The sequence below is a fragment of the Seriola lalandi genome, unplaced genomic scaffold (genome assembly GCF_002814215.2).
Source record: "Seriola lalandi dorsalis isolate HSWRI2012SDOR001 ecotype SW California unplaced genomic scaffold, Sedor1 jcf7180002054901, whole genome shotgun sequence".
Classification (NCBI taxonomy): domain Eukaryota; kingdom Metazoa; phylum Chordata; class Actinopteri; order Carangiformes; family Carangidae; genus Seriola; species Seriola lalandi.
The window spans coordinates 531,596-543,292 of NW_019525453.1; the positions used below are offsets into that span (position 1 = coordinate 531,596).

Below are 11,697 nucleotides of genomic sequence, written 5' to 3' on the forward strand. Positions count from 1 at the left end.
ACTGTATAGAAAAATAGAAATTGCACTATTTGTGTCCATGATTAATGGCTAATTAATTTATGGCTAATCTTATGCATTTTATGTCTTTTTACAGTTGTGGAGAAGCAAGAGGGTAAAGCAATAATTGTAAGTAAAAGTATGCTGGAATTTAAAACTGACAATGACTGTACATGCATTCTATCTACTATAGTGTTTTGGTTTTTGGATATATAACCCTCTATCAGTTTTATATGTGATATTCACCCAATGTTTTAATGGTTTTAGATGCAACATGACAATGGCAATAAAGAACACCAAAAGGCACTAATTGCAATGAGAGCTATACAAACATTAGAGGCTGACATTTCACCTTGTTTTCCGAAAGAGAGGCCACTTTGACCTGCATTGGCACACCTCTAAAACCACCAGTTAGATATTTTAGGGTGGGTGAGGTACTCAGGATTAAAAAGGAAACACTTTCAGTGAATCACACTACTCTAAAAAGATGAACCTGACAAAGAAGCTACCATTGTTTGTTATTAGACAAACTGTACTAATGTTCATCTTTTGTCAGGTTGAGGGACAAATCGTGGACATTCCACCAGGACCACAACCTCCAAACCCTTCAGCTAAATGTCCCATCTACAGGTGGAACCTGCAGCACAAATACAATTACACGGTAAAGGCATTCACAGGCATGCAATGACCAAATAATTAGAGATAATATTGAAAGAGTAACAGCTGTCTAAAGTGATGCTTTTGTTGTTTTTCTATCCCAGGATGTCTTGTTGCTCAGTCAGTTCATCAGGTCAGATGGAGGGATGTTGCCAAGGAGAATCACTGGTCTCTGCCCAGAGGAACATCGCAAGATTGCCATCTGTGTGCAGATGGCTCACAGAGCAGGTCTGTGTTACTGTCTAAACCACTTGTTTGTTTCACATCCCAAGATATCCTCACTTTGTTTATGTGGTTCGACACACGGCATGTTGGTATATTATTGAAGGCTTTCAGCGAATTTAAATTGCAGTTTAGTGGTGGAGACAAAGACTCATATGAAGGTATTGATTTTGACACTGCAGGGCTCATGTGACCAATTTTTTGAGAGTGTGCAAGTTAAAATTTCGTGTGAGAATACATGATGATCATTACAGGCTGTTTTTGTGCCTCTGTGGCTCGTGTACCGTGTTAGCCATTGTGGTTGAGAGTAGTAGTTTATCTTCCTCACTGGCTCAGTTGGTCTCTCCCTGCTAACATGGAACAATCCACTTGGCTGTAACAGTGTTCAAAAAATGAGAAAAGAGAGGAGGATGCTGGTGGAGAAGGAGAGCCAACTAGAGGTCCTGACACAACTGATAATGAGAGTGTAGGTGCGGGCAGGGAGAGATCGACTGAGCTAGTGAAGAAGACAATGTACTTCGTTCAACCACAATGGCTAATGCAGTACCTGTAGGTGTGGTATGGGGGGAATGCTCTGCTGTGTGTGTGCATTGTAGGCAATGCGGCCCGTCCATTGCAGGCAACTCTCAACTTACTAGAGCTCAATACCGTTTAAGCTGGAAACTTTGAAGTTGCACAATGACAATAAGAAGCACAAACCCACAGAGAATGATTCATCACCCAAAACCCACAGCCCCTCTCCAATTCTTTTCAGCGTTTAGATGATTAATCAAACAAAGGAGGTGAATGAAATGGTCACCTAGTTCAACACTGTCTATAACATAGCTAAAGAGGAACTTCTGTTCACAAGAAAACTGATACCAGTGGAAAGGTTATTCTGGAGCCTTACATTGCCAAATGGCAAGAAGTTGTGTAACCTGAGCCAAGACAGGATAGGGTTAGTGTTTACTCTAATCCCTAATATATTATGATTGTAATCTTACAAAACTCAATAAGAATCACATTCGCATTTTTTGTTTTCAGTGAAAATGAAATGCTAAAACAACAATTCCAACTGAAATCGCAATCACATATCGCGAAACCTGCCAAATAATCACAATGATTTTTTTTTTTTTTTTTTTGCATATCGCTCAGCCCTAAGTAGCACCCAACTGAAATGTATCTTTATTTTGTCCATTTTTGCACCATACTTACTGATGTGTAGTTGTTTTTGAAGACAAAGTCTCTGACACATTTAAGTTGAACTTGTCTGATTGTCTCTGTGTTCAAGGTCTCCTCCCTGACCACAAACCCAAACTTCCAGAGGGCCATGTCCCGAAGAGGCCCAAGCCACAACTTAACAGGTGATGTATGCATCAGTATTCATGTATGTTATTCACTATTATCTACCAATTCTCATCATGTATGTCCAGTGCAGTTAAAACCATTATCAATTATATGTTTTACATCTTTTTTTTGCACAGATACCTGACTCGCTGGTCCATTACATCAGTGAAACCCATCTATAAAACTGGACTGAAGTGGTGTAAGAAGCGCATGTCAGTTGGCGACCCAGTACTAAAGAACAATGTGCGTTACGGTGTCAAGTCCCTTTACATGAAACACTGAAGGAAACCATAAAGCCTGATAAATCGGCAGAGCAACTGCAGGAGAGTAGACGGGCCCATTATGCAGGATGCAGTGGGTTTCCACGCCCTTCAGCTACATCTGCAGTTTACCCTGACATTTGTCACACCACCTTGAGAAAAGGCCTAAAAGCTTCATCCATCTGTATTTATTCTACCTTTTGTTTATTAAGCTTCGTCATGCTTTTAATAAATCACGCTGAGCCCCACACAGAACCATCCATTTTGTCTCTGGGTTTTCAAAAAAGCCCTTGATGTGAACTCACTGACAACTTAATGTGAACAACAACCGGGTCAGTGTTACGCATTCAAAGTAGGTGGTATGTTGACTGTGTATACTCAAGGCAACACAGATGTGCAAATAAAACGTCTGTTTACTCTGCCTCTCAACATTTGTTTACTGTATAGGAATATCTTTTATGCATGAGAACTAAATGGAACAAAAACTTGTAGACACAAACTGCATGACTGAACCCCTTTATTTGTTTCAAGACAGATATGTTACATAGAATACATTTTGGTTTTGAAGATTGATATCAACACCAGAGAAACATGAGAAATTTGTAGCTTAAAATAAGTCTTAAGACGTTTCTATAGCATGAAGGGAAGGTCCAAATTCTTGGTCCCATCACCGATGTAGATGTATCCGTGCTGTGGTGTCATTGGCACATGGTAGAAGGTCAGGCCGAGCCACAACACACTGCGAAGCACACGCACTTTGCTGGCACATTCAAACTGGAGACTCCATGATCCTGCACACAAATGCAAAAACTTGTAAACAGTTGATGTTAAATGCAAGGGGCTGATACATCATGTTCTCTGACAGCGAAGTAGATGAGAAGAGTAATCTTTGGAAATTATTCCAGGACGATTATACTATTCACATGCTAGGGGCAGCCAAGGGATACTCCAATAAATCAACCTTTTGCACTTTTGATATCTATGGTCTAACGTGTTTCTCAATATGTTGGGGTGTGTCCATGAACTCATGGAATTAAATACTAGAACTAGACCTTCTAGTATGTAAACACAAAAGCCATTTGATTGATTCCTTTTCACAAAAGATAAATAAGACATTCGCTTCACTACTTTTCTGCCTTTGAATGTAGCTGACAGAGTATGATACAACTAATGGCAAAAATGGCTTAGAAGTTTGGAATGTAATGCCCAGGTGCTTTCTGCTGCAGAAGGGGAAGCCTAAAGCTATAAATCAGGAGCTGGAAACTGGTTGTGGAAACGAGAGTTTCAGAGGAAAGCACCTGTCTTTTAGTGGAGATACATCATACCACATTTTCCCCAGAGTACCATTTGAAAAATGTTAACTCTTTCTCCTTTTCAGCAAATGCATGTGATCTGCTGTTATGACAGCTGCAGTGAGTGTGGCATTGAGACAGCTGTATAGTGTCTGCTGCAGTGATGACACTGCTGACATCCATATCAGCTCAAAGAACACACACAAACATATACACATGTGGAAGGTCTCTTAAACCAGACATCTGTTCCATGCTTGGTCATGGACGCTAAGCATTTTTTCTGTCTTTCACACTCAATTCACATTGTTCTTTTTACAGTATTCATGTTTGCTTATCGTCTGCCTCCTGAGTTAGATTTTTTTCCCCAACATATGGTATACTGTTCAACAGCTCAACAGCATTTAAACACAAAAAAACAGAAACCTGAAAGACTCAGTCATCATTTCATGCTTTCAACTACATTACCGCAAAATGATATATTTGACAATTAAATAAATTATTAGAAGCAGTACAGTATTGTGTAGGGGGAATTACCCTTCTCAAGAAAACAAGCATCCACAAGTGAACTGAAAAATCTACAACACTTATGTGCTCTAGAAAGTAACTTGCAGTAGTCATTTATTATAAATAAGTTAAAACTTGGTACAACACTATTGTCACTTGAATTGTTTTAGTTTGATCTGCAGATGTGTGCAGTCCCATTAATCATTTAAAATCAGTTTGGTTTCTGGTGGTCCTTTTCTATGTACTGTTTTCTGTTTCAGTATGTGTGGCTTGATCCAGGACTAAGAGGCAAGATATTTCTCATAAAAACAATAACAGTAGCATTCTTATCAGAGCGCTATTTGTAAAAATTTCATGAGAAAAGTCAAAGGGAAAGTCTTCCAACATTCTCGGAAAACTTTTTCCATCTGGCAGATGGGTTGATATCAGAAGGCGTTTATCAGTGTAGTCTAGCTTAATCTACCATTTTACGGTTAAAATGATTCCGTTCTGTTACTTGGAAGGTACCCCCCCGACTTTCAGTCAGTTGAGTCACTATAATGATTTCTTTTACATCACAGCTCATTAGTTGGAATGTAGCACGGCAGTTGGAACACTGTGAGAGTGAATAACCTCAAGCTGTAATGGCCTCGATAACATGTTACTAAGACAATATCTGTATCTGTGTGTTAATGGGTTGAGATCATAGTTTCTATAGTTTTCTTTACAAGACCTCACTAATCATAAAATAATAAAGGGGTTGCTGAGAGGGGTTTTCAAGTACCGAAATACGTGCAAGATGTCCTGTAAGATGTCATATTTTATCAATTGTATGTGACAGTGTAGGTGACATGTTTTATTGTAGGGTAGACTGCGCCCTGTGGGTTCACCTTTAGGAATGTCATCACTCAGTACATCCAGGAAGTCAATAGCTGGGTTCAATTTACCCATCTCCAGGATGGATTTCTTCCTCAGATTCTTTGGTTCGCTGAAGTGAAGGAAATTGTCGAGCTTCCCTGCTTCTGAGTGAGACAGACCTGAGGAACAATGCACATAGACAAGAAGTTCAAACTTACACTCAGGACTGAATTAGCAAGTTACACAGTGTAACACAGTAATATTTATTTACCGCCAAAGCTGCGGTTGATCTGGACAAGGCCATGTGGACTCTTGACGAAAGCACCACGTGGTACCACAGACACTTCCTCATCGATCTTATGAACTGTCACTGCCAGCCTGCTCTCCTCGCTGACTTTGGTCTGAAACAAATAATAGTCCATCACCAAGCTGGAATTTCATGACCGTACAGGTAGTGTTAACATCTACCTGAAAAAATAAATCACCTCAGCTTTGAGATTAATCCGCAATTCTCTTTAGCACTAAACCTTAATGAAAAAAAACAAACAATTGTTTGTTACTTACCTGAGATACTTTTGGTGGTCCCACATTCTTCTTTGTTTTGGCTTTATTTATAGTTCTACTGTATAATGCTGTCCTGAAGTATTTTTCTTCTGTATGACTAAAGTATTTGGTCTTGAGTTTCATCTGACAGTCTTCTATGTTTCGTTCACATCTACACAGTACTGGTCACACTTACCCATACCTCTTCCTCTTCAGCCTCATCTCCTCCTCGCCTGCGGATCTCAAGATGCTCATACACATATGAGGGGTCTCCTATGAAGCGAGTCTTGGCAGCTCTGGACACTTCATCAATCATAGACTCTGTGGCAGGGGGCAGCAGGAACCAGTCTATGCAGTTGAAGCTGGAGATGACAGCCAAAAGATATACAAACAGGTATTGCACTTAGTTGAGGGCAGATATACAGTGGCAAATGAGAGAGAATCCCAGTTGAAGCTACCCTACCTATACAGATTCTTTTTATCCTTCATCTCATCTTCTCCTCTCCCCTGAGCAATAAAGTAATGATCCTTTAATCCCAATATTTTGCCCCAAAACAAGACTCGATGGAATTTGTAGTTTTTCTTCAGTATCACCAAGGAAGTCTGTAGGGCGGTTCTTTGCTCAACATTTAAGGTACATCCACTGCCGGCAACGAGTTCCAAGGAATAGTATAACGAGTTTGAGTCCATTGTTTATCCAATAAGCGGCTTTACAGCGTAGATATTACTTATCTTAACGTTATTCGATATTTTTTTTTCAACTAACAAAAGCGTTCAGGTCAGAACGCTGCCACACTGGTTGCTAATGACAACAAACCGCGTTGACATGGTTACCATAACAGCGCTCGAGTTGTTGTTTTTTTTTTTTCCTTCCTCTTTTTGCAAATAACTTTTTTACGTGTGTTGTTGAGTGTGCTGTCACTTAACACAATAGAAACAAAACAAAATTGTTAACAGATAATTTTGGGTGTGTTTCAATGTGGTGTTAATACAAACCAGATCACGCGCAAGTCTGGTCTGACGTCATGCCCTATCCTCTCAAGTGTGTGCGTGCAAGAAGCAGCAGCTCTAGTAAAAGTGGCCACAGTCTGTAACATATCAACATGACTGAATCCAGTATAGTTTGCCACTGGGAGAATATGTAATGACCTGATGCTGTTTCTGCCCCAACCTCGTTGTTTTACAGGTACAGTATCAACACACAAGAAAGGTATTGTGGATAAGTCCTGCGCTGGCATTCAGACACTTGGCTCAGAAGTTTGTGTAACTATTATGGTAACCAAAACTGAACAAAAATATCTGTTTATATCACATTATTGCAACATCAGACATCACACTTAATAACATCAGAAACTTAAACCAGCCTCAGGAAAATGGACGTTTTCTAAGGCCAGACGACCTGTCACAGCAGGAAAACACAGGTGTAACTAATATCGTTAATAATGGCTCCATTCCATATAAGTGTCCAAATAAGCCATTACAGTGAGGATGCATATTAGTTCATGCATAAAATCAGGGAACACCTAAACTGAATGTAACCATAATTAATGTACTTGAGTGCACCTGTGCTTTTGGTCCACAAAGAGACTTAATATGCAATACATTACAGTAGGCCTACATTATTTTAACATATTTTTCTCACTTAAAAGAGAAACCTGTTGAAAGTTGCTGTGCTACCGTCAGTATCATTTCTTTTTTTTCTTAATGTTGTTGTTATGGTTAACTGTAGTGCAATATTGTCCATACAGTGTTAATGCTTTATTTTGCCTATTGATTGTGACATTGATTAATTTACATTTTCCTCTCCTCTCCTTAGTTTTGTTGCTCTATGTGACAGAAGTGTACATGTTGAGTCCCTTACAATATAGAGCCCACTGACTAATACTCACATGTGCTGTACATACATTGTGTGAGAAAGAGGAGCAAAGACACACAACATAGTTTCCTGAGCTGTACTTACATATACAGTACATGAATGTTAGAATGTCAAATGTAGTTAGTAAAATAACCAATTTTCCATTTTCTAACAGACAGCATCTCACATTTTTGAACTCTTGCTAACTTCTCCTTAGTGCTGATCGTGTGGGCTCTTTGTGTTGGCTTCAAAAACTCTCCCTCTTTCACCCATGAAGCTCATGGCAAAGAGGGGAGCATGCAGAGAAGGGGAAGGACCAAAGATTGGCAGTTTTGTGTCTGGCAGTTTTGACCAAAGTGTCTGGAGGACAGAATCGGATAAGCCCTTTGCACAGCTGGCAGGATGCACGCTCAGATCCCTCTAACATGACTGCATGGCACATGGGAATAGGAGTGAATAGTGCTTGGAAATCATTGCAGAATGCCATTGTCTACACACAATAATTCTGTGTGTTTATCTGGAAATTATGGAACAGAAACAGCGTAAGAAAGGTTTCGTGTTCACCTGTAATTGTTAATGAGATACAATAGCCTGGAGATATTTTACTTTATGTCTTCCCATGGCCATAATTCAAGGTAACTTGCCAGCTTCTCATAAACTCAGGCTGTCTTTTTTTGGGCTTACTGCGATTTCCCGAATGGGATTTAGAGCCAGAAAATAAGGCACCACATATATATATGTCTGCATGTGTGTTTTCAGGTTGTGGCTATAAAAATGCTTTGCCTGCAACTGAAAAAGCTGAATAGGTGACGTAGCAAGGAGTTTTATTTTGATAGTGGGATGCCTCTGTCTGAACTATTTGTGATGTGACTTGGTTTAATCGCTCTCTGCCAAAGTCAGTGATTTTACGCCTTAATGTTATGTTATTGTAGATGTGGTCAGCTGGTAAAGTTTTGCAAAGTAAAAAGCTTCATTGAGCAATAATGAAAATCTTTTCTCTCTCTGTCTTCTCCTGGTGAGATCTTGTTTCTGCTCATATCTTCATTCATAAATTTCATTCATTTTCTCCTTGCCATTCTGTCAAACATCATTCACGCATTTCATTAATATGTGACATCAGTCATCTGTCTACCAATCTGATCTTTAAATATCTTTGTGATTGTGTCTTTTAGACTGGGTATTGGGCAAATCTCCACCATCCTGTCACCAGCACAATCACCCAACAGCCTTGCGACATTTAACCAAAGGGTTTTCATCCTCCACTCGCTCCAGTGTCATGAGGCCACAGGTGAATCCTCTCCTATCACGTCACTTTTGTTAAGACACTTTAATGTATTCAAACTGTCTTTTTAGTTCATATATATATATTGTTATTCATTATCAGTTGACTGATTTCAGGCAGACCGAGTAGTGCTGAAATCACTGGTTGCTATGCGCAGCATATGAAGCAAATCCTGTTTAAAAGATGCTAAACGGACCATCGGTTGTTTGGTTTATCCTGGCTCAGTTCCAGCAGTCTTAGTCAGTGTAAGCAGTGTGAAGTTGGCTTAGGTTACACTTGGAGAAACATGATTGGCTACTGTCCAACAAAAGATTTTAGACTGTCTGCATCAGAGTTGGGCTAATCATGTGCTAGACAATCCTGTTTCTACTGTGTTCATTTTTGCCAGACGACTTATATGGCCCTGAAATCTAAGTATGTGAGGGTTGCGAACTTAATTTGGATGCAATACAAATTCTTACAATTATGTCCTCACCATTTAAAGTTATAACCCCTAAGACCTTCCTGAAATGAAACCCAATTTTTGATACTATTTAGGGTTGCCATCTTTTCTGTAATAGCCTCTCAGTGTATATACATGTTATTATTACTTCTCTGTAGTCTTCACTGGTAGTGGCAGGGTCCAACATTCCCACATTGGATTTTAATTGTCTTCACATGCACAGGACATTAATTTGAAATGAGGCATGTATGTATTGTAGCTCGAGGTGGTCGGTATAGAGTCTATATATATAGACGATACAGAAAGTGCACTGGTATGAATTTGCCCTATGGTCTGGATTTTGATTATACCGTGCTGACCGGTAAAGCGCTCATAGATCTAAAGTGGCAATGACGTAACTACACCAGTGGAAGGTATCAATGAACTAAATCATGTGAAGTCTGCCAGAAAGAAAAGGAAAAAGATTTGTCGCAGGCTTCGTTGTAATCAGACAGGACCAGCGAATCGTTTAGAAAATGTGAGATCCAATCCTTTGTTTGGAAATGAAGAAATGGCTGATAGTGCTGCACACAAGGAGGAGTAGGTGGAGTTGGTATAAAAGACTGGTGTAACTTCCATTTAGTCAGACATAGTTCAGGTTTAAAAAGTCAGACGAGGAGAAAATGATGTATGACAGACTGTACCCTGATACATACCGTCACTGTCTGTGCCACTAACAATGAAAACCACTATATTGTATATAAAAATGTCGACCATAAGTTGTCTGAAAAATAGGCTTTGACTTTCATGAAAGTCTAAGGGTTATAAATTTTTTTAAAAAACCTATTGCAGACAATTTCTTTCAATAACAGCAATTTGAAAAAAACACAAGCATATTTTAATAATTTCTAATGTCTATTCATTCCCATGCTTGCCTATTCCCATGCCACAGTGCAATTTCAGGACTCTGTGTGTTGGCTGTAATTGTCCAAACAAAAGGGCTCGGTCTGGAGTCACATGCTTGATCAGCAGCGGTGATTTCAGCTGCCTGGCCCTCTGCCCTTCTGGCTAATGTAGTCCACCAACAAAAAAGGGAGGGAGAGTGGGGTGACTTCTCCACAGAGTACCCCACACAGAAGAGAATACACAAGGACAGCCCCTCACCAACCCTCCCACTCACTCACACAGGCAAACACACTTAGAGCTTGTTGCTCAGGATGGCACCTCATTAGAGTTGGCAGTCTAGGTGGAAGTTTTGGAGTTGCAAGACACGGAGTGACACACACATACACACCATTTCATTTGTGTTTCCCAATTGGCCGGGAAGGAAGTAATACTTGGAACGAAGCGGTCTGTTTCTGTCCTGGTCCCGCTTCTCTGGGAAACTCACCTCCCAGGCGACCAGCGTTGCCACGGCACTAATCCTGACGGACAAAAGATGGGAGTGCCACAGAGCACGATGCTGCCAGACGTTCTTATTGGTTGGCACGATCCCACGCGATGCTGTGATTGGCCAGTGCCATGTTTATATACAAATTGGAGCAGTCAGAGGTCACATCCATCGATCTTGGTGGTGACATGAAGGAAACCTGACCCCAAAACCTCAGAACTCCAAATGGATTTAATTCCTGTTTGATACGCACACATACAAGCACACACACACGCACACACAGACACACACACACAGAAACACAGCGGCTCTTTCTTAAGTCCAGTGGCCTGGGAGTGCAGAATTAAGTGAATACTGAGAGAGAGGGAGTGAAGTGACTAAATAATAGTGTCTGTGGCGTACAAAAGAACAGACAACAACAATACCAAGAATGCATTGAGGGCGCTGAGTTCAGTGGGTTGCACACCTAAACAAAAACACAGTCACAGAGGTTTGGATTAAGACTGGATAAATATTTTGATCCAGAAAAGGGCGTGTTGTGTAAACTAGTAATACCTTACAGGCTGAATCACTGCTGTTTCATTTGACCTGGGATGCCAACAATCTGTTCAAAAACAGCAGTTATCATTATCAATAGGTTTTATCTGATTTCCTCAAAAAAAAAAAGCTTATTCTTTTACTCTCCTCATTTACTTCTCTATATTATCTAAATCTGTTCAACACTTAACTCTGTTAGTTTAGATCAGACTAGAAATACACTGATAAATGGGCTTAGATAATATATCATATTAACTTATTGCCAATATACACTATGTGTATATCAATATATCATTCAACAAGAAATTCCAGTACAGAAATGCAAGATGAGATCATTTATAAACAGTGTCTCATTACATATTTTGTCCACCAGAGAGCACACTGATACTTTATTTTTCAACTCATTAATTAATATGCTGTCTTGTTTAATCCATACAAAAAACAGTGTAAGGTAAATTGTGATTTTATAGGGAATTATGTGCCATGCGTGGATTAGCTAAGACAAACCACAGACAGTGCTCAGTTGTTTCCAATTAATTAATAATAAACTTAATTTAATTGTTTTATTATTATT

The 11,697-nt window shown here is 39.7% G+C and overlaps 2 protein-coding genes across 3 annotated transcripts in view; one reads left to right on the forward strand and one right to left on the reverse strand.

The window, feature by feature from the left end:
• The window catches only part of mrps18a (mitochondrial ribosomal protein S18A), a 4,546-nt gene extending 1,655 nt beyond the window's left edge, over positions 1–2,891 (forward strand). The window contains exons 2-6 of one of the 2 annotated variants that reach the window (XM_023430299.2): positions 95–126; positions 554–658; positions 759–882; positions 2,147–2,219; positions 2,340–2,891. In XM_023430299.2, coding sequence (XP_023286067.1) covers positions 95–126; positions 554–658; positions 759–882; positions 2,147–2,219; positions 2,340–2,484 — 479 coding nt within the window. In that variant the 3' untranslated portion in view covers positions 2,485–2,891. The remainder of the gene's footprint in view (positions 1–94; positions 127–553; positions 659–758; positions 883–2,146; positions 2,220–2,339) is intronic. The other variant, XM_023430298.2, reaches the window with a different exon arrangement.
• A 71-nt stretch (positions 2,892–2,962) lies between these two features.
• Positions 2,963–7,942, reverse strand: rsph9 (radial spoke head component 9). Its single transcript, XM_023430297.2, has 5 exons — positions 6,102–7,942; positions 5,835–6,000; positions 5,367–5,496; positions 5,128–5,274; positions 2,963–3,253 (listed from the first exon to the last, which is right to left on the reverse strand). Exons 1-5 carry the CDS (start codon positions 6,326–6,328, stop codon positions 3,093–3,095), a joined length of 831 nt encoding a protein of 276 aa, XP_023286065.1. The 5' UTR covers positions 6,329–7,942; the 3' UTR covers positions 2,963–3,092.
• Between the last annotated feature and the right edge of the window lie 3,755 nt (positions 7,943–11,697).